Source organism: Scyliorhinus torazame, chromosome 17 (assembly GCF_047496885.1).
Source record: "Scyliorhinus torazame isolate Kashiwa2021f chromosome 17, sScyTor2.1, whole genome shotgun sequence".
NCBI lineage: Eukaryota > Metazoa > Chordata > Chondrichthyes > Carcharhiniformes > Scyliorhinidae > Scyliorhinus > Scyliorhinus torazame.
In genome coordinates this window covers 179,390,851-179,413,673 of record NC_092723.1, presented here as the reverse complement: position 1 = coordinate 179,413,673, position 22,823 = coordinate 179,390,851, and the positions used below count along the sequence as shown (strand labels likewise).

The 22,823-nt window shown below is 45.7% G+C and overlaps 1 protein-coding gene across 2 annotated transcripts in view; it reads left to right on the top strand.

Annotated features, from left to right (window-relative positions):
• cramp1 (cramped chromatin regulator homolog 1) overlaps positions 1-22,823 on the top strand; it is a 66,805-nt gene that overhangs the window by 29,493 nt on the left and 14,489 nt on the right. For both annotated transcript variants that reach the window (XM_072481741.1, XM_072481742.1), the window contains exons 8-17: positions 6,890-7,013; positions 8,200-8,281; positions 10,086-11,402; positions 13,116-13,281; positions 13,714-13,904; positions 17,096-17,170; positions 18,324-18,402; positions 21,281-21,382; positions 21,670-21,854; positions 22,589-22,802. In XM_072481741.1, the coding sequence (XP_072337842.1) occupies positions 6,890-7,013; positions 8,200-8,281; positions 10,086-11,402; positions 13,116-13,281; positions 13,714-13,904; positions 17,096-17,170; positions 18,324-18,402; positions 21,281-21,382; positions 21,670-21,854; positions 22,589-22,802 (2,535 nt within the window). The remainder of the gene's footprint in view (positions 1-6,889; positions 7,014-8,199; positions 8,282-10,085; positions 11,403-13,115; positions 13,282-13,713; positions 13,905-17,095; positions 17,171-18,323; positions 18,403-21,280; positions 21,383-21,669; positions 21,855-22,588; positions 22,803-22,823) is intronic.

The window sequence follows — 22,823 nt, the reverse complement described above, 5'->3', positions numbered from 1 at the left end:
ACTACCACACTGGGGGGGTCGATGGAGTGGCCGGGGTCAGCAGGAGTCAGCTGACTTACGGGAGTGCTATGGGGGAGCAACGCAGCTAGGGGGGGACCTAGCTGGGGGGGGGGCGGGGCAGGGCGGGTAACTGGGTTGCTGCATTGGCCAAAGGGGAGCTGGACCTCGGAGAGAGAGAGTCGGGGTGGGGGTCTGCCGCTGGGGGGGAATGGAGAGTGCGGGATGCGGGGGCACGTGGCTGGCCTAGAAAGGGGGATGGCTAATCGGCAGGGGAGGGCCGGGGGGGGGCAGCGGCGTGAAGCCCCCTGATCCGGCTGATAACTTGGAGTGTGAGAGGCCTAAACGGGCTGGTCAAGAGGGCCCGTGTGTTCGTGCACCTGAAGGGACTGAAGGCAGATGTGGTTATGCTCCAGGAGATGCATTTGAGGGTGGCAGATCAGGTTAGGCTGAGAAAGGGGTGGGTAGGACAGGTTTTCCAGTCAGAATTGGATGCAAATAATCGAGGGGTGGCGATTTTGGTGGGGAAGCGGGTGTCGTTTGAGGCGCTGAACATCGTGGCAGACAATGGAGATAGGTATGTGATGGTGAGTGATAAGCTGCAGGGGGTGCGGGTGGAATTAGTGAATGTATATTAACATAGAATTTACAGTGCAGAAGGAGGCCATTCGGCCCATCGAGACTGCACCGGCTCTTGGAAAGAGCACCCTACCCAAGTGCAACACCTCCACCCGATCCCCATAACCCAGTAACCCCACCCAACACTAAGGGCAATTTTGAACACTAAGGGCAGTTTATCATGGCCAATCCACCTAACCTGCACATCTTTGGACTGTGGGAGGAAACCCACGCACACACGGGGAGGATGTGCAAACACCGCACAGACAGTGACCCAAGCCGGAATCGAACCTGGGACCCTGGAGCTGTGAAGCAATTGTGCTATCCACAATGCTACCGTGTTGCCCAGACAATATATGCCCAGAATTGGGACGATGCCGGATTTATGCGGCGCATGTTGGGCCAGATTCCGGACCTGGAGGCAGGGAGCTTGATTGTGGGGGGGGGGGGACTTCAACACGGTACTGGTACCAGCATTGGACCACTCCAGGTCAAGGACTGGTAAGAGGCTGGCGGCAGCCAAGGTGCTGAGGGGGTTTATGGACCAGGTGGGAGGAGTGGACCCATGGAGGTTTGTCAGGCCGGGGGCCAGGGAATTTTCTTTTTTTTTTCCACGTCCATAAAGCCTACTCCCGGATAGACTTCTTCGTTATGAGCAGGGCACTAATCCCGAGGGTGGAGGACACGGAATATTCGGCCATAGCCATCTCAGACCATGCCCTGCATTGGGTGGAGCTAGGGGAGGAGAGGGACCAGCGCCCGCTGTGGCGCCTGGATGTGGGCTTGCTGGCGGATGAGGAGGTGAGCGGGCGGATCCAGGGGTGTATTGAAAGCTATCTAGAGGCTAACGATAATGGGGAGGTGCAGGTGGGGGTGGTCTGGGTGGCGCTGACGGCGGTGATTAGGGGAGAGCTAATCTCCACTAGGGCCCACAAGGAGAAGAAGGAGAGGGAGAGAATGGTGGGGGAGATTTTAAGGATGGATAGGAGGTTTGCAGAGGTCCCCGAGGAGGGACTACTCCAGGAGCGACGAAGCCTCCAGGCCGAGTTCGGCCTGTTGACCACCAAGAAGGCAGAGGTGCAGTGGAGGAAAGCGCAAGGGGCGGTGTATGAGTACGGGGAGAAGGCTAGCCGGATGTTGGCACACCAGCTTCGGAAGCGGGAGGCAGCGAGGGAGATTGGGGGAGTTAGGGATAAAGGGGGGAACACGGTGCGGAGTGCAGTGGGAATAAATGGGGTATTTAGAGACTTTTATGGGGGGCTGTATAGGTCTGTGCCCCCGACGGAGGAGGGAGGGGATGCGTCGATTTTTGGGATCGGATGAGGTTCCCGAGGGTGGAGGAGGAGCAGGTGACTGGACTTGGGGCTGAAGGAGCTGACTAAGGGTCTGGGGAGTATGCAGGCGGGGAAGGCACCGGGGCCAGATGGGTTCCCGGTGGAATTTTGCCGGAAGTTCATGGACCTGCTGGGCCCTATATTAGTGAGGACTTTCAATGAGGCGAGGAAGGGGGGGGGGCCTACCCCCGACTATGTCCAGGGCGCTGATCTTTAAGCGGGACAAGGACCCATTACATTGTGGGTCGTATAGGCCAATCTCTCTCCTCAACGTGGACGCAAAGCTGTTAGCGAAGGTGTTGGCTACCAGAATTGAGGCCTGTGTCCCAGGGGTGATTCACGAGGACCAGACGGGTTTTGTTAAGGGAAGGCAGCTGAATACCAATGTGCGGAGCCTCCTCAACGTAATCATGATGCCTGCAGTGGGGGGGAAGCGGCGATAGTGGCGGCGATGGACGCGGAGAAGGCCTTCGATAAGGTGGAGTGGGGGTAATTTTGGGAAGTGTTGAGGAGGTTTGGGTTCGGGGAGGGGTTCATTAGTTGGGTTAGGCTACTCCCCGGTGGCGAGTGTGGCCACGAATCGGAGGAGGTCGGAATACTTTCGGCTGTACCGGGGGACGAGACAGGGGTGCCCCCTATCCCCCTTGCTATTTGCATTGGTAATTGAGCCTTTGGCTATGGCTCTAGGGGAGTCCAGGAACTGGAGGGGGCTGGTCCGGGGGGGGAGGAACACCGGGTATCGTTGTATGCTGATGATCTGTTACTTTGTGGCGGACCCAGTGGGGGGGGATGCCAGAGGTGATGCGGATCCTCAGGGAGTTTGGGGACTTTTCCGGGTGTAAGCTCAACGTGGGGAAGAGTGAGCTATTCGTGGTACACCCAGGGGACCAGGGAAGGGGGACAGACGAGCTTCCACTGAAGAGGGCGGAAAGGAGTTTTCGGTACCTAGGGATCCAGGTGGCCAGGAGCTGGGGGGCCCTGCACAAGCTCAACTTGACGAGGCTGGTGGAGCAGATGGAGGAGGAGTTTAAAAGGTGGGATATGCTGCCACTCTCCCTGGCGGGTAGGGTACAGTCGGTGAAGATGACGGTGCTCCCAAGGTTCCTTTTTATATTCCAGTGCCTCCCCATCCTGATCACCTAAGGCCTTTTTTAAGCGGGTCAGTAGGAGCATCATGGGATTCGTGTGGGCGAAAAAGACCCCGAGGGCGAGAAGGGTGTTTCTGGAGCGGAGTAGGGACAGAGGAGGGTTAGCGTTACCTAATCTGTGTGGGTATTACTGGGCTGCCAATGTGGCGATGATACGCAAGTGGGTAATGGAGGGGGAGGGGGCGGTGTGGAAGAGGCTGGAGATGGCGTTCTGTGTGGGCACGAGTCTGGGAGCGCTGGTGACAGCACCGCTGCCGCTCCCGCCGACTAGGTACCTCACGAGTCCGGTGGTGGCGGCGACGTTGAAAATTTGGGGGCAGTGGAGACGCCACAGGGGTGAGGTAGAGGCTTCGGTTTGGTCCCCGATCCGGGGGAACCATCGGTTCGTCCCGGGGAGAATAGATGGAGGGTTCCTGAGCTGGCACAGGGCAGGAATTAGAAGGATGGGGGAACTTGTTTTTAGATGGGACGTTTGCGAGCCTTGGGGCGCTGGTGGAAAAATTTGCCCCCCTCCCCCCCCCCCCCCCCCCCCCCCCGAAATGCCTTCAGGTACATGCAGGTAAGGTGTTTGTAAGACGGCAGGTGAGGGATTTCCCGCTGAATCCAGCACTCAGGATCCAGGATAGGGTGCTGGGGGGGGGGGGGGGGGGGGGGGTGGTTGGAGAGGGCAGGGTCTCGGCGATCTACCAGGAGATACAGGGGAAGGAGGAGACCTCGGTGGAGGAGCTAAAGGGTAAATGGGAGGAGGAGCTTGGGGAGGAGATAGACGAGGGTGCTTGGGCGGACGCCCTGGGTAGGGTTAATTCTTCCTCCTCTTGCGCCAGGCTTAGCCTGATGCAATTTAAGGTTCTTCACAGAGCGCATATGACAGGGGCGAGGCTGAGCAGGTTCTTTGGGGTGGAAGACAGGTGTGGGAGGTGCTCGGGGAGCCCAGCAAATCACACCCACATGTTCTGGGCATGCCCGGAGCTGGACGGGTTCTGGAGGGGTATTGCGAGGACGGTGTCTAAGGTGGTGAACACCCGGGTTAAGCCGAGCTGGGGGTTAGCACTATTTGGGGTATCGGACGAGCCGGGAATGCAGGAGGCGAAAGAGGCGGTATTCTGGCCTTTGCGTCCCTGGTAGCCCGGTGGAGGATTCTGCTACAGTGGAAAGATGCGAGGCCTCCGAGCATGGAACCTGGATCAGCGACATGGCAGGATTCATTAAATTGGAGCGGGTAAAATTTGCCTTGAGAGGGTCTGTGCAAGGGTTCTTCATGCGGTGGCAACCATTCCTAGACTTTCTAGCGGGGCGTTAGGAGGTGGTCAGCAGCAGCAGCAACCCAGAGGGGGAGGGGGGGGTGGGGTGGTGTACTTTGTGTTTTCTACTGTGTTTATTATTGCTTAATGGGGGGTTTGTATATTGGGGGAATTCGTGATGTAGTTGTAAGATGTTTATTTATATGTTCTTTGTTTTTCTTTTTCTGTAAGGGGGGGGGTTGTTGAAAATATGTAAAAATTTGAATTAAAATATTTCTTTTTTAAAAAAAAGATACCTATTGGTCAGTGTGATCACTCCTGTGGGGCAGTAACATTTCCTCACAGTTTTACAAAGTGAAAATAGTTGGATTCTCGTTCGGGATCCTATCAAATCTGATGAAGAGCTGGAGAGATCAAATGAGTGAATATGAAAGTGTTCTTTCTCAGATTCACGGACTAGATTTTCAGCTTTTATCTTAAGGGGATTTCCAACTGATTATAAAATAGTAAATATAGAGTAGCAACTTCCTCCTATTGCTTTCTCATCTCAGTCTGTACTGATATCCTGAGGACAGCTCTGCCAGGTAACCATTCTCAAATCTATTAATCAAGGCAACATTTCTACTGTACCTCCTTACAAATATGAAACAGCATTTTTTTCTTGGAGCTTTGCTCATGTCGACAAAAAATAATTTCTTTGCATTGGAAGGTATTCCTTGATAGTAATTACTGTGCCTAAAATTCCTTCATAAATTAGCAAAGTTCTACTATCTCTGTTAATGTATGCAGGAACTGTAAAGTAACAGCATGAAATATTACTATCAAGGAATACTTTCCAATGCAAAGGATTTTTTGTTTTTGTCTACATTAACGAACCTCCAGTAACTCCGTTAATATAGACAAAAATAAACAATGCATTGGAAGATATTCATTGACAGTACTATAATAACAATCTTTATTAGTGTCACACGTATGCTTTATTAACACTCCAATGAAGTTACTGTGAAAAGCCCCTAGTCGCCACACTCCGACGCCTGTTCGGGTACACTGAGGGAGAATTCGGAATGTCCAATTCACCTAACAACCATGTCTGGGAGGAAACCCACGCAGACACGGGGAGAATGTGCAGATTCCGACATAGACAGTGACCCGAGCCGGGTATCGAACCTGGGTCCCTGGCGCTGTGAAGCAACAGTGCTAACCACTGTGCTACCGTATCTTTACAGTTCCTGCATAGATTAACAGATAGTGGATACCAGTTAGTATGTTGCAAGGTTATAGTTCAAGATTTTTCTTGACCAGACCAGTCTGCCTGGTTCGTTTGTGGAATTCAGAGGAGTATTCAGTGGGCAGGGATTCTTTCCTGTTTGCCAGAAGCAACCATGCGAGCCCATACCCAGTAGGGTGGTCACAACAAACTAAGCAGCAGGAAGCCTGCCAGTGCTCTGTGCTGGTAAGTTGCTTGGTGTTTTTGCTGGTTAAACATCACTAGGATGTGTGGCTTTGACTTGTGCCCACCTCTCAGTTTTTTGGGCTTAAATAAGTGGGATTTGTCCTTAATCCGTGAATGATTATGCTTTGTGTTGCAATAGAAATAGAATTATCACTGGTTTGGTTGGAAACAGTCGAACACGGTGATCTATTTTTGTACATGCCAGAAACTTTGATAAAAATGTTTGATCTACGACCTTAAAATCCAGAAGCCAGGATTTAAATTAAAATTGTTTTCATTTTTGTGTCTCATGTTTGCTGGTTCTCATTGTTCCGTTTTGCTTAAGCATCTATCCCTCTCTCTTCTCTCCCCTCTTCTATTATTCTCATTCCTTTTGCTGCTCTCTTCTTTCCCTTTCGACAATGGGATGGTGTTATGACACACTATGAAGGCTGCAGTCCTAGGCTGAGGTGGGGTTGTGAGGGAACTGTACCCCTCAGCAACTTCCCTCTCTTTCCTATTCCAAACACTTGTGCTTCCCCTCACCCACTTCATCTATTTCTTTACTACCTCACTTCTATTTCCCACCAACCCCTCACTCCCATCACTACCTTTGCCTCTTCAAATTAACGTGCTTAAATTTGTATCATCCTTTCCTTTTTGTTTTGCTGTTAGTTATCTCGTCCTCTTCCCCACAACCCACCTGAATCCAGCTCTCTTCCTGTGAGTGAATGGCAATGAAGGTTCCCTTACATTCAACAAGTTGTCTCTTCCTTTCTGCCTCCTATTTTCTCCCAAGCTATCTTTTGATGCAGAGGACACCATCTCAGACTAAAGGGACGATCCTTTGAAACAGAGATGAGGAGGAATTTCTTCAGCCAGAGGGTGGCGAATCTGTGGAACACTTTGCCGCAGAAGGCTGTGGAGGCCAAATCACTGAGTGTCTTTAAAACAGAGATAGATAGGTTTTTGATCAATAAGGGGATCAGGGGTTATGGGGAGAAGGCAGGAGAATGGGGATGAGAAAAATATCAGCCATGATTGAATAGCGGAGCAGACTCGATGGGCCGAGTGGCCTAATTCTGCTCCTATGTCTTATGGTCTTATTATTGTTCTTAGGAATTAGCGATGAAGAAGATCAGAAACCTGTCCGACTTCCTCTCAAAGTGCTACTTGAACTGCTGCCACGCAGTAACTACACCTGGGCAAGAGTTCAGAGTTTGGCACAGAATCCTCGACTAAGGTAGAGGCTGAATATCTAATCTGTTCACCTATGACAGACTCTGTCCTTTGTTTTGTGGTTGTCAGATAGAGAGCTTAGTCTGTTGTGCTGTCTTGCCTTTTTCTAGCACAACTTGAGAGTCTTCAAGTTTCTGCATGTGATACTTTATATAGTAAATGAAAGTCCTGTGTAAGTTAAATAGCCCGGGGTTTTTAATAACATTTAGCAGAACAGTATTTGAGAGGAACATTAACTAATATGTCACTTGGAGCAGAACTGATTTTCAGGTCAGTAGTCATTATTTGACACCCATTTTCAATAGTTTACTTGAGACAGAGCACAGTTAATACTGGTATATACGCTAAACCGTTCACATGATTTATTACAAAATAATTAAACATACAATTTATAGTGCAGAAGGAGGCCATTTGGCCCATCAAATCTGCACCGGCCCTTGGAAAGAGCACCCTACTTAAGCCCACGACTCCATCCTATCCCAATAACCCCACCTAACCATTTGTACACTAAGGACCAATTGAGCCTGGCCAATCCATCTAACCTGCACATCTTTGGACTGTGGGAGTAAACTGGAGCACCCGGAGGAAACCCACGCAGACACGGAGAGAAAGTGCAAACTCCACACAGTCACCCGAGGCCGGAATTGAACCGGGTCCCTGGAGCTGTGAGGCAGCAGTGCTAACCACTGTGCCATAAGACTACCTATCCAAACTTGCAAACATCATTCAAAGTTCAATTTAGTTGAATTGCATCAATCACCCTGGGGTATACATTAGATTTTATGTGTATTCTCCTCACCTGACGCTTCCTGACATCCATAGATGAATAAAGCGAACAGGCCTCCAATTGTCAGCCAGTTGATCTGCTTTGGGAAACTCAAATCTTAATTCCATGATCTCCTGTGTGGTGACAGATCAAGAAGTCTCCATTTGCAGAATGATGGATGTAAATTCACATCCGCCTATTTTATGAAACAATATGTTGGAGCTTTGTATGTTTTATAATTTCATAACTAAGGAATTAAAGATGATACTGAAATTTCTCTCTTGGGAGCTATCAATTGCATTTGTATGTTGAATGACAGCATACCACATTTCTTGTCCTTTACTTTAAACTGAATTACAATGTGCAAGGTGATACTGTTATTTGCGAATCACTCTTTGATGGACCAAGTTTTATTTCTTTGCAGGATGATGGTGGAGCTGCACCGCAAAGTTTCTAGTCTTATTGAATTCCTCAAACATAAATGGGCTTTACAAGAATTCAGAATTGTATCCTTTACCAAACAATAGCAAACAAAGAAATCTGGGGTCAATGTATCAGCAAATGACTGATGACCAGTCAACGAAGAAATCATTCTGCCTGCTTGATGTCTTTGGTAAGACGATTGGTAAGCAATTTAAATGGTAGAGCCTCATTTGCTTATGAATGCCGAGCTGGAAACACGGAACTGGTGGTCCACAGCCGCTCGCTCCTCCAGGGCAGCGGCAACCCAAAGACCTCCTTCGAGTCAACCTTAAAGTGGGGAGGTGGCAGAGAGCACGAAGGAACCAGCAGTGGGTGGGAAGATATTTTTGGAGTTAAGTGGAACCCTCACAATCTTCCTGTTCACAAAAAGTCTTGCTGTTGCTGTTTTAGAAAATGGCCTGCAGTAATCCATTTGAGAATCACTGCTGTCACAAATCTGTTCTCTTACTGCCCATAATGAGTATCTTTTGAATGGAAAGAGTTGTGTCTTTTCGTACCCTGGGAATGTCTATTCCAACTAAATCATTCAGCAGCAAACTTTCTTGAGTTTAAAATAAAGATATTTATTCTCAAGATATATACTCAGTCTCATGCCCGCACTCGCACCCATGTACATGCAAACAGGCTGAAAGGCAGGCACACGCACAGGCAAATTGGATAGAGATAAAGATTTTCATAGATTACAGTTCATTCAGTTTCTGATTTGCAGTTGCCATCTTGACAGCTTGTTTGTATCCAATTTTAAAAAGTATTGACTGAAAGTTCCTAAAATGACACACCTGTATTGCGTGTGACACTGGTTAGGCCACTTTACACCCAGTAACAGTGGATGGACTATATTTTTGTTCCTCTACTTTTTTTTAAAAGTATGTCTCGTATTTAGAGTGACTTGTGTTATTCTACTGAGGGTAGGTGGAGACCATTTGTTTTGCCTATGCCACAAAAAATTCTGTGAGGAACGCAAAATATTTTTTAAAAATGCACCATTTTGTCTACAACTGCTTAAAAGAATCTAGGTAGAACAGCTACTTAATGTAAATAAATTCAATTTGTACATGTCTTAATGGTATAAATAAAATGCATATCCCTTAACCCCATGTGTGTTAATTGCCGCCTGTCTCAGTTGGAATGGCTACATTTCTAGCCTTCATGTCATCAGTTACCTATTAGTGTTTCATTAAAATCTGTATGTTTGCCCAAGCTACATGCAGAAAGTATTAAACCCTTGTGCTGTAGCATAGATAACTGTGATAAACAGTCTTACCTGACACACAAGTTTGTAGGCTCAAGGTCCAGTCGAAAGACTTGTGTTGACACTGGTGCAGTACACAGAAACTTGCACTGCAGGAGGTGCCATTAAACTGCAGGCCCTGTCTGCACTCTAAGATCCCATGTTGCTATTGGAAAAGAAGCAGGGAACCTATCCTCGTGGCATAGCCAATGATTATCCCCTTCGCCAAAGTGGCTAAAACAGATTATTTGGAAATTTAACTCATAGTTACTTGAGGGAATTTGTGAGCAAAATTGGCTGCAACGCTTCCATGCAATACAACAGTGAATATACCTCAAAAAAACATTCATGGGCAGTTAATAACTTTGCAACATCCTGAAGATATGAAAAATGCAACTTTTCTTCTTTGCTTTATTTTTCCTCTTCTGTTTTCTTTTCCTTACTAACAGTAAGTTCAATACTGTCTGAATGTGGCTAGAATGCCACAATTAAACTAAGCTGACCTGAAAAATTAGGTACTAAAACTAATTTTAATTAATACAAGTAGAATTTTACAAATGCCTTGCCTCTAGTTTCGCCTTGACTTTGTTCTTCAGCGTAAATCATTAGAAGAGCGCCAGCAGGACTCTGGAGATAGTGAATCGAGGATTGCGGGGCTTGAAGAAAAGACTGAACTCCATCTCTATCCTGCAGAGAATTGTACCTTAACTGCACTGCCCGGAGTGGCAAAGGTGGTTCACTCGAAGGCCTGCTGTACAGTCCACTGGCAGGAAACGGGGAGGTGCAGACAGAACGTAAAGGACACTCACTTACTCCCACCAGCACAGATCCTAACCAAAGCCTCCATCACAAAGGATCCAATGGTCCCTCTCAACCAGGGTGTACAAGGCCCAATGAAGGGACATGTTAAACAAATACGGGCCACAACAGACGGGCGGACTGGTAGTAAAATGACTGGGTTGTTGACTGGAGAAGGACCACAAAGCACTGAAGAGGAAATGTCTTCTTTGGAAGGTACCTCTGCTGATGAGACAGCTGCCCACCAGGAGAGTCCAAAAGCAGAGGAGATTTTTGATGTAGCACAACAAGAGTTAGGAGAAAATGGAGAAAATCTATTTAATTCCCCCAAAGCTAATTCGGATGTTTCCATTGAAGAATGCAATGGTACTGAAGCAGCTCTAATGGAGTCCCCGGAAGCAGCTACCAATGCTGAGTTGTGTGTATGTGGAGGGATTATGAACACTGATGAGGCATCCCTCTTGGACCCAGTTCCTCGGTACATGAAGTCTTGTCAGAACTTAGTTCCAGAAAGGTGTATGTGTAAGGACAAATCCTCTGAAAAAGATATTACTGCTTCAGGCATAAATGGATTTTCTGGTCATCCCAGTGCTGTGCATTCGGGAAATGTAGAAATGATGGAACTCAACACTGAACAACTTGCAGTTTCAGGGCCGCAGTTGACCAGTGATGTCACTTTAAAGTCATCCAGTTCAGCTACATTAGATGATGGTGATAACGGGACCCTACCTTCTATTTGCACTCGTGAACAGTCAGCGTCTTGCACCCAAGAGGTGTCTGATAGTGACTGCCTTATGAGGCAGGCCTTGATAGTCGCTTCACCCCCTCAGGGACAACCCAGTAGTGCCAGCAATGTTCCAAAACCACCAAAAGAGGATACCACCCACTTGGCTCAACAGATGCAGGAGGATGGCTGGAACCCAAGTACCTCTGAGAACTTGACATTGGCTGAATTGTACCTCATGCTGGGGAAACCCAATAAACTACAGCTTGAGTATGACTGGGTACAGACCCAGGGGAATAACGCAGAGGAAACTGAAAGAACAAGGGGTGCAAGTCCGAGGTTACTAAAGTGCTTGCTGCAAATTATCACCACTGAAGTGAATCCTAAACCTGTGAGTATACTGGGTCGATGGGTGTGGGTAAAAGGGAGAATTCCAGCTAAAATGGTTTAAACTCAAATGGAATTCAAAAGGCATAGGGAATGAAGAAACTTTAAATCCTATTTTATATTATTTTGGTTCATAGTTTCTTTTTAAATCCCAGAAACTAAACTAAAGAATGTTAGAACCAGTTTTACTTGTGTTTACTTCAAAGGGTAAAAGGTTTGTTTCTAAAATCTTTTACCGCACAACGCAGAGAAATCTGCTGTCACTTCGTTGCAGGTAGCACATGCTGTCGGAAACATGGAGAGGCTTAAACTGGGCAGCTCCTATAGCAATGTGACTGTTTATGATCACTTACATTCATGCATTCAGCATCAATTGCAAGTCAAGACTTAAGAAGACTGCAGTCTCGTGTCATTTCCTTGAAATTTTTTAGGAGAAATGGGGACATGGTAACACAGTAATAATGTCACTGGACTAATAACTCCCAGTAATCCAGAGGCTCAGAGTTAATGCTACAGGGTTAAGGGTTCAAATCCTTCCATAGCAACTAGTGGAATTTAAATCCAATTAATAAATCTGTAATATAAAGTTAGTCTCAGTAATGGTGACCATGACAACTACTGTATCATAAATTGGTGTTAAAACCCCCTCTGGTTTACCTGTGTCCTTCAGGGAAGGAAATCTGCTGACCTTGCCCAATCTGGCCTACATGTGAATCCAGGCCCGCAGCAATGTGGTTGACTCCAAACTGCATTCTGAAATAGCCTAGCAAGCACCCAAGTTTAAGGGCAATTAGGGAAGGGCAGCAAATCAGAAATTGAACTGGCTACAAGAACAGGTCAGAGGCTGGGAATTCTGCAGTGAGTAACTCCCCAAAGCTTACCCACCATCTACTAGACACAAGTCAGGAGCGTTATGGAATACTCTTGCCTGGAGGCGCTGAACTCTATTAACAATCAAGCTTGACATCATCCAGAACAAAGCAGCCCACTTGACTGGCGCCCACCCACCACCTCAAAAACCCCTTCACTCCACTACTGACACACAGTAGCAGCAGTGTGTACCATCTACAAGATGTACTCCAGCAACTCTGACTCCTTCAACAGCACCTGCAAAGTAGTGTGTCAGCAGGATGTGGAAGGTTAGGATTAATTTGCGCACACGTGAATAAATGAAGGACCTTTCTGGGCCTCTGCAATGAAAAAAGTCGCATTTATATGTTATTTCAAAATGTGTGGATTTTTTTTAAGGGTTGGAACTTGCCTTTATTCTGTGATTTGTTATCTTCTAAAGAATCATACAACTTGTTAGAATATACAATGACCAATACTTGTTTTAAAATTGGCAACCATTAGTGTTAGCTGCATTTTTGTGTGTACGGCCGAGATTTCAAAATTTTTGCAAGCATTGATTTATGTTCCCTTCATTAGGCACAAAACACCAGGCTTGAAATTAATAGCAATAACTTACAGCATAATAGTAAATAAATCTTATGAACAAATGTATGCTAATGGCGGTTTCTAAAAGCCGATGTGTGAAACTCCCAACATTTAGAACATGGAACGCGGCAAAAAGTGTTCATTGAAAGCATTCCAATGGTATTGAACCACTGGCACCTTGGTAAATGAGGCTCAGTGGACCCGACGGGATTCAGGGACCTGGAGAATGGGCAGAGGACTTCAATGCTACTCTCATGCAGCTCTTTTATCATGTATATAGAGTCCAGAATCTAGCTCTGTGGTGACATCTCCAATGAAGTCAAACCATGAAGATCAGATGCACACTCCACCAGGGAAAGTGATCACTCTTGCACGTAGTCCTGGCTGTGTCCGAAGTTCTGCAGCAGCTCGATCTAACAAAACAGTTACTCCCACTGCTGCTTCAGGTGAGTGCAGTGACCAACGAGTCTAAGGAATGATGATTTATCTCAAAAACTAGAGGTCTCCTGTGATGTGATGCTATGTATAATTTTCACTATAATCTTCACTATTATTTGTTATACTCAACTTGGGGTTTTACTGCTTCTGCACGAGTCAAACCTTGATATGTAAAAAAAAAAAAAGTGATTTGAAGACCAGTAGAGTCAAAGAGAGTGATCTGAAGGGTCCTGTCCTAATGAATGGTCACCCCAACCTGAATTGTTAACTCTGGGTCGGGCAGCATCAATGGAAATAAATACTTTGAGTATTGCAGTTTAATGAGTGCTGAAGATGTACTGCTTGACTGATGCCCAATTGGAAAATATATGATTAGCTGTCACAAATGAGGAAAAGAAAAATTTATGTATTGAATATTTGATGATTTTTATTATTTTCAGGCATGCGTAATGTACAGAAGACATTGGTCGTGCCATGTTCATCTGGTAGCTCAGGAAATTCAAGCCGTGATGCAGACAGTGGGGTATTTGCTGTTCCTACAATTCTGCCGCCCAACAGTAGGCATAACAAGATATATTCACCCAGCAAGGAGACTGATCTGACATTCAGGCAGCGACTGGATTCTTTCAGTGTGAGTTGAACTAACTTCTGTGATGAGACTAGAGAAGAGTGTGATCTATTTTAATGTATTTTATTCCAAACACAAAACCAAATTTTGGCCCCCTCCTACACTCCTCATAGTGATCTTCCACCCGCGGGAAGAATCCACCATTCCGGGCCTGCGTCGTGTGCACCCTGTGCACCACCTGAAATTGTGTGAGACTCTTGAGGAGGTCGCGTAAACCCGGCGCAGCACCACGCTCCATATGCCCAGCCTAGCTCAATCCCCAACTCCTCCTCCTATTTGCCCTTAATACTGTTCACCAATGCCGCCTCTTTCTTTCCCAGCCATCCATGGATATCCCCAATCCTCCCCTCTCCCCATATATCTGGAATCAGCAGTTTTTCCAGACCGGTATATTCTGGTAACGAAGGGAACCCGGGGAGTTCTTATCCGTACAGAAACCCGCATCTGTAAGTATCGAAACTCACTTCCCCAAGGCAACTCTAATTTCTCAGGAAACTCCGCAAGCTGCTCTTCTAGAAACTGGTCTCTCGCTCATCCTACTCCTTCCTTTCGCCACCTCTCAAGTTTCCCATCCATCCTACTGGGCACAAACGTGCGATTCCCACACAACGGGGCCAGCACCAACTCCCGTCCCAACTTAAAGTGCTTCCTCCAAATCTGGTTCCAAATTTATCAAAGAGACCACCAGCGGGCTATTAGAGTACTTCCCCAGGGCAAATGGGAGCGGGGCCATTAACCTGGCTCTCCGACTCGACCCCTTGCAGGAGTCGTCCTCCACCTGTACCCACTCCGACCTCCCACCATTGCCACACCTTTTCCACATTGGCTGGCCAGTAGTACTGCAGCAAATTCGGAAGCGCTAGCCTCCCTACTCGCCTTTTTCCTCTGCAACAGTGCTGTACCAACCCATGGTGTCTTACCCGCCCATACAAACTCGGAGATTATTTCATCCACCGTCTGAACAAAGGCTTTGGGAAGAAAAACTGGGAGAGATTGAAAAATAAACAGGAACCTGGGCAATGCGTTCATCTTTATAACCTACCAGTGATAACTGCAAGGCATCCCCGCCTCTTTAAATCCCCCTTGACCCCCTCCACCAGTCCTGAAGTTCCATCTGTGCATCGTTGCCCAGTCATGCGCAACCTGGATCCCCAAATACTTAAACCGAACATTCGAATTTTGAAAGGGAGGGCCCCCAGATTTGCATTCGTCCTTATCTCATTCAGCAGGAAGACCTCACTCTTTCCTACATTCAGTTTGTACGCGGAGAAGGCCCCACATTTTCCCAGCAATATCACAATCCTGCCCATGCTATCCAGTGAATCACCTAGGTATAGCAGTAAGTGATCTGCATATAACGACACGCTGTGCTCTTCACCCCCTTCACAATACCCTGCCACTCCTCCGAGGCCCAGAGAGCCATCGCCGATGGCTCTATTGCCAGTACAAACAATAATGGTGACAGGCCGCACTCCTGTCTCATTCCCCTATTCCCCTAAATCTTGACTCCACCCCATTCGTTCGGACACTCGCCTTGGTGGATGCATAGAGCAATCATATGGTTGTGTTAAACTTGTAATGATTAAATAATTACTTTAGTAACTGTTAAATGTAGATCTGATTGCAAATCAGGAGTGGGGCGGCACGGTAGCACTGTTGCTTCATAGCTCCAAGGTCCCAGGTTCGATACCCGGCTTGGGTCACTGTCTGTGTGGAGTCTGCACATTCTCCCCGTGTCTGCGTGGGTTTCCTCCGGGTGCTCTGGTTTCTTCCCACAAGTCCTGAAAGACGTGCTGTTAGGTGGATTGGTCATTCTGAATTCTCCCTCTGTGCCTGAACAGGCGGCGGAATATGGCGACTAGGGGTTTTTCACCGAAACTTAATTTCAGTGGTAATGTAAGCCTACTTGTGACAAGAAAGATTATTACTATTAAGTATCTTTCTAATGCTGGAGTTAAGGAAGAGAGCTTTATTCGCTATTTGTTAATATTTATATTTATTAATATTTATATTTAACTGCAGCGGGTTTGCTGATTTGGTGCCATAAGTTTTAAGTTATTCCTTCGATGGGCCGAATGGTCTCCATCTGCACTGTAGGGATTCCATGAATAAACCCATCATTCTAAATAATAGTGGGGATACAATTTTCTTTTTGGTGTAGTGCACCATGGTATGGTTTAGAATCCGTATAATTTCAACCTAAAGGTTTCTCTGTAACCTTTCGTATTTTTTTTTTCTCTTTGTGTTTTTTAATTTCTTATTTAATTCCCTTTCAAAGGGCCAGATTGGCTTTGGGTCAGTAAATATTCAAAGTCATTATTTGAAATTTTCATTACTTATCCTTTTCCAACTCTTATCAAAAATTGGATACTACGTCTGTTTGATTCTTCCTCCTCCTCAATTCTGTACTAGTGGATACACTACATATTTTGTTTTACATTGGCTTGTGTTAAATCTTGTTTCATAGCTTATTTATGTTCATCTTCCTCTTGGTGGTAAGTTACAGTTAGAAACAAGTGACTGTTCATTCTGTACTCACCACTCGGCCTTCATTACCAAACTGAATAACTGGTCATTTATCACGCCCTGTTCTGTACAAATTGGCATTCGCTACTTACCTACATAACTACAGTAACTACATTTCCAAAATAATTAGTTGATTGTAAAGTGTTTTAATACTCCTGACCAGAAGGAAGGTATTATTCTAAATGCAAGGTATTTTCTGTATTTATTACATCAACCGTACAACATTCCTAAAACACGAGAAGCTTGAGTCAACTATTGCTCCTTAGACTAACTGTAAAACTGATTCAAAAGACGGAAGGAGATTACATTTGCCACAACCCTACCTCTAAGGGGCTGGTTTAGCACAGGGCTAAATCACTGGCTTTGAAAGCAGACCAAGGCAGGCCAGCAGCACGGTTCAATTCCCGTACCAGCCTCCCTGAACAGGCGCCGGAATGTGGCGACTAGGGGCTTTTCACAGTAACTTCATTTGAAGCCTACTTGTGACAATAAGCAATTTTCATTTCATTTCATTTTCATTCATTTCATTTCAACACTGGCCCACTTTGCATTGGGGTCTCCGAAGGCTTTTCGAAAACTAAATAGGCAAATACCTATTAGTGATTGTGACATTCATCAACAGGCCTAGGAATCTGGGCTATTTTTGATCACTTCTGTTGCTATTTCAGAGACCACCAGACATTTACTTACCCAAGCAAAGGAAGTTACGAAATAATCGCCCACGCAAGCCTCTGGTGGTTCAGGTAAAAGATGTTTACATATATGCTTGAGAAGTAAAGGTTTAAGCTCTTAAAGTTCTTATCACCACAAATGTGTACAATGTGTGTGCTAATTTCACATTCTACTTGCATAATTGTTCAATTTTGCTCTTCAGTGTAAATGTGTATTGCTTCCATCCCGTTATATATATTACAGTAAATAGAGGTATATATTTGCACTTCTAGCTGTGATATGAATAGGCTTGGCCAACAAGCCGGTACTTGAATCACATCAAATGATTTGTGTCACCTTGACTCAGCTGGTAGCACTCTTGCTTCTAGGTCACATTAATTGTGTTTAACCTTCCAATGCCGTTTTGACAAGAGTGCTGTATAATTGGATATACTGACCATCAGATGAGAGGCATAACTGTTCCAAGTGGACATAAAATAACTCTTGGCCCTATTCTTTGAATAGCATTGAGTTCTAATCATGTGCTGACCAATTTTACTCCCTCAGCCAGTACTATGGTTCTGAGTTTACTGCAATGGAATATGCATGCAGAATTAATTTAGCTGGGGACTGAGAAGTAACGGAAGATCGGTTTAATGCTTGTTCCGTTGAGTTCCTGTTCTCCAACATGGTTACAGCGAGGAATTGCAAAATAGAAGTTGTGTGCCTCCTCTGAGAGGAAGAATCAGAACTGCGTTCTGCCGCTGATTGGCTTGACCAGCTAGATGGAGACATGACGCCAGTTTTTCTGGCCTTTGGTTTCAGTGGGTCTGTGTGGTTAAGGCAAGCAAGAGGAGACAATATGGGAAGGGGTTCACAGGAAAGGAGGGAAATGTTAGAGGATAACTACCATCCAGAGTGCACTAGTTAGATTTGTATTACTATTCCTGTCATACTTTGGTATGTTTTACTTGACAAACATTCATCTAAACTAGTAAAAAAAAATTAACTCCCATCCCAAAGAATGAACAAGTCTAAAGTTCATTCCAGTGTTGCCAAATAGCAGTTTATCATCTAACATTTCTCCGCTAGATATGATTACTTTTGGGTTTTTTGTTCTATGCATAAATTCTTCTCAATAGAGCAGAATATTAATTTGGTGAATAATGAATCACATTCTGTTTACAAGATTCCGTTTTAGTTCTTGCTGAATGAAACACTCTTCTTTTTCTAATCTTTCTGCAGAGAACTCTGTTGCCGCGACCAACTGGAAATTCCTCTCAACACGTTTGTTCCTTTTCTATCCTGTCCAATTCTGCCACAGGTATCTATAGTGACTCAAACCAATCAACAGAATAATATATAGAAGAAATGCTGGACCTACTCAGCAGGTCGGAGCCAACGGACTAAACTTTCATGACCCTGAGATGGCAGGTTTAGAGATGGGACATGGAGGCAGGAAAATAGTGGGGAATCACATCAGGATGGCTTCCTGATGCATTCCGGCCACCAGGGAGCAATCCCAGGGGTGGATGTTCCCAGGGTCGGACAGGTAAGCGAAGTGGTGCACAGACCACAGAGGCAGTCAGCTAATTAACATGAGTAAGGCCCCAGTTTGCGGTGATTTTACTGGGAGGCTGGTAGTTAACTGATGGCGAATGGCTCCCTGCCTCATACCGAGTCTGCCTTCAGAGGCAGAGGGTCCACCCTCCAAAGGGGGCCCAACAAACCATCCTGATGGTTTTGCTCCTAACCCTAAGGGCTTGCCTGCATCTCCTTTCTGACTAATATATAAAATTTGACCCCTTCAATAGTTGTCCCATTGTAAAGGCGCCTTTTGAGGCCTCGTATCGGCCTTAGCATTGGGAGCCCGCTCACCCTCCTTAAATGCAAATTTGGAGGCTGCCTCCAGGGATATTGTTGTGTCAATCATGCTGCCAGTAAATGCTGGCTGAGGATCCCTCTTTGATCCTGACGTTGGCGCCCTGAAGTCCGTGAGAACATCCTGCCCAACATTTCGGGTCAATGGCCTTTCATTCCAACTGGAACACGTTAGAGATATCACAGGTATTGAGCAAGCCCAGAGGCAGGGCAAAGAATGAGGGATGGTAATAACAAATGATTCACGATAAGGTGGAAGGCAGGCAAGACTGAATGATGAATGGGATGGTTGGTGTAAAACAAATTGGGGTGGTAATAGAACAAGTAACGAAACTGATCAGACAGAACACGGTCAACAAGACAAATGGAAATCCTATCCGAGAGAATCGCAGGACCTCTTCAAGCTGGGCATTTCCGGAAGAGATGTGTCAATGTATTAAACATTAATACAGAAATAAGTAGAATAATGTGCTTCTCTGGGATTTTCTTTACATTTCAGAATTAAAGCTGGATGTATTGATTGATAGCACTGCACTGATAATCGTGAAATAGTTTTCAAGCTGTTGTATCAATCATAGAATCCCTACAGTACAAAAGGAGGCCATTCGGCCCATCAAGTCTGCACTGACCCTCTGAAAGAACACGCTACCTGGGCCCCCTTCCCCGCCCTATCCCTGTAACCTCACCTAACGTGCACATCCCTGGATACACTGGAAATTTAGTGTGGCCAATCCACCTACACATCTTTGTACTGTGGGAGGAAACCGGCGCACCCGAAGGAGACGCACGCAGACACAGTGAGAACGTGCAGACTCCACACAGACCGTTACCCGAGGCTGTAATTGAACCCAGGTCCCATGTGCTGTGTAGTAGCAGTGTTAACTACCGTGCCACCCAAAAAAAAACTTTCTCTTTTACTCTGCGCTCCAGTTACAATTCTAAAGCATTCTCCCTGTATTTGATTTCAGCAGGCACCCAGTTTATCTCAAAAAGCTAATTTGAGACCTTTTTCATTATTTTGTTTGAAAAGAGACAATACAGAGTTATCTTGTTTCTTATTAAGTTCAATCAAGGCCCCAGCAAGGATGGAACTCACAACCCCTTGTTTATTAGACCAGTGCGTTAACCACTGAGTTACACTTGGTAACTAACAAAGGCATTTTATTTTGGGATATGTTTCCATGAGTGCCAGCAGCCTCCTGTTCCTAGCCCCCCCCAAAATTGCCAATTCTCTGTGAGTTGGGTCAAGAAAATGAAGCCAAGGCAATCAATCCAAGCAAATATGATGCCCTCCCTTGAAGCCCACAAGTTATGTGCTGCCGGCACTAACAGCATTTTCAGCAGCATGAGCTCGAACCAACTTCTGTTTCCCTTCCTAATCACGGGGGGGAAATTAGAGTGCTCTACTGGCACTGGTGTACCTGTCTACAATATGTTTCAATCTCTCCATTTTCCCTGTGTTATTTAACTGCTTGTCCAATATCAGTCAAGGATAAGCTGTCATTTCCTCCACTTTAAACGTTGTGACGGGAAAATCCAATGTTTTGTGCCTCTGACACAAATCTGTACTTTTGTCACCGATTTCATCCCCCTCCCCAGCTACTGTCTCAGGCTGAATCAGATGTTGCAAACTTAGCTTCTTTTCGACCCTGAGCCGCATTTCTCAAGGCCGCCTGCTTTCACTTAGGCTCATAGAGGAGTACAGAACAGAAGGATGGCATTTGGCCCATCATGTCTCCCTCTGCTTTTGCTTCAGTCCATCTGCTGAAACCCTCATCCATGCCCTTGTCAGCTCCGTCTCAGCTATTTCAATGCTATCCTGGCCAGCATCTCATCCTACACCCCCCGTAAACTTCAGTTTATTCAAAATTCTGCCCATTTCCTACAACACACCAAATCTTGCTCACCCATCTGCCCAGATCTTCGAACCATTATTTGTTCCTGGTCCCCAACGCCTCCAACTTTAAATTCTCATCCTTGTGTCATTGCCTCACCCACTTCTGTTGCTAGGATCTCTTCCAGCCTGTAATCCCAATCACTCCAAAATACCTCGTTCCTCCAACTTTCACTTTGTGCATCCACCTCTCCTTTCACCCTTCGATTGGTGACTGTGTCAGCTGTCAGGGCTGAACACTCTAGAATTCTCTCTCGAAACCACTCCTCTTCTTTCCTGTAAACCCTGCTTAAAGTCATTCTCTTTGACAATGTTTTCCCTTCTTTGTAGCAATGCTACAGTTACTATTCAGTGTAAGTGCCGACAATTCCCCCATTCCACACCCGCCCCATTGACTCGCTGAACTCTTTGCTTTTCTATGTTCTAGGTACTGGCTCGTTCCGTCCTCTTCAGTCATCACTTTCCAAAGCATCTTTAGCTCGTCCTATTGTCCCAAAAGCCATTCCGACATCTACCAGCCAGCTCTCCAGTAAGTTGCAAATGTTTCAAAAGTCCACTTTTTTAAAGAACTACAAATGTGGTGTTTTAAATTTTGTGTGGTCTTTGTTTCCGTTAGTTTTGGTCCTCTTGATTTGCAAACTGCGAAGCATTGTAGGCAATCTTTTATATTGAGAAGATCACTACTGTGGTGCCTATTATACTAAGATGTACCTGTAAATTTCTGAATTGCAGCAGAGGCTTTTTGTTAATATATGTGCTTGAAGCAAATGTGGCGTTAAGTGGAATGCATTGCTCAAACAGTTTATTTTGCATCAGGTGCAATCGACATGGCAGCTAAGTCAGCAGGCATAATTCCAGGCAGCCCAGTCCAGACCCTTGATGCAGAAGGATCGCAAGATCTGACCTCTTTGTCACCAGAAGGAGTTTCCATAGTGACCTCAGACCAAGAGTTGTCCTCAGTCCATCAGAATGGAAGCAGTGCAGCAGCAGCCTCAAAAGGGGTGAGTGTCATTGGTCGTTGACACTTCAGTAAGCTGTGTATTTCTGCCATTCCTCGATGTGGTACTCATCTGAGCTTAATTTTATGTCTACAGCATGCCTCTAATTAATATAGTTACCAGAGTAATTTTACTCGCTAATTGCATGCAGCTAGTGTTGATTAATATGTATTTCACCATTGGTCCAAGCAGCTGAAACACAATCATAGTATTGCACGCATGTTACTCTATTGAGTTAATAATTCTGGGGATGCCTCACGTGAGTAATTCTGTTCTCCTATGTTGTAAAAATGACCAGAAAAGGTAGTAATTCCACGGTATCAAGCTTTTTTGCAATTAAGAACCACAGCTAGTAGCTAAGAGTCACCAGCTTATGCCTGCGGTGTCCAGCAGCCTCGGTTTTCAGTGCGAAATGTATCATTGCAAAGGTTCAAAGGGCCTAAAAAAACAAAATGTCAAATTGGAGAAATAGTCTCATTTCAAATGCTTAAATTTGAAAGAAAGTCAGAGTTAAAATATGCGCACACAAGAGGTGAAACGTTGCTCTTTTTAAACCTTACTGGAGAATGAATTTGACTGTGTTGACTGAGGCGGTGCTTCCTGTATATTTTAACTATATTCTCTGTGGGTTGAATCGCTCAACTTTAATATAAGAACTAGGAACAGGAGTAGGCCATCTGGCCCCTCGAGCCTGCTCCGCCATTCAATGAGATCATGTGTCTTTCCTTCCTGCACAGAGGGATCTTGAAAAACATACACTTCCGAATGGCCTGTCTTCTCCTTCAAGTGAAGCTCCCAACACATTGTTCACTTCTCCTCCAAATGTCTCAGCACTCCTGGATATATCATTGCCAGGACCTCCCGAGGATACGTTGTCCCAGGGTGGACCCCACAGTCAAATCAGTGACTCCATCATTGAGCTCGCCATCAACTCGACTCAGTATGTTGGTGGTAAGTAGAAGAATTTATATT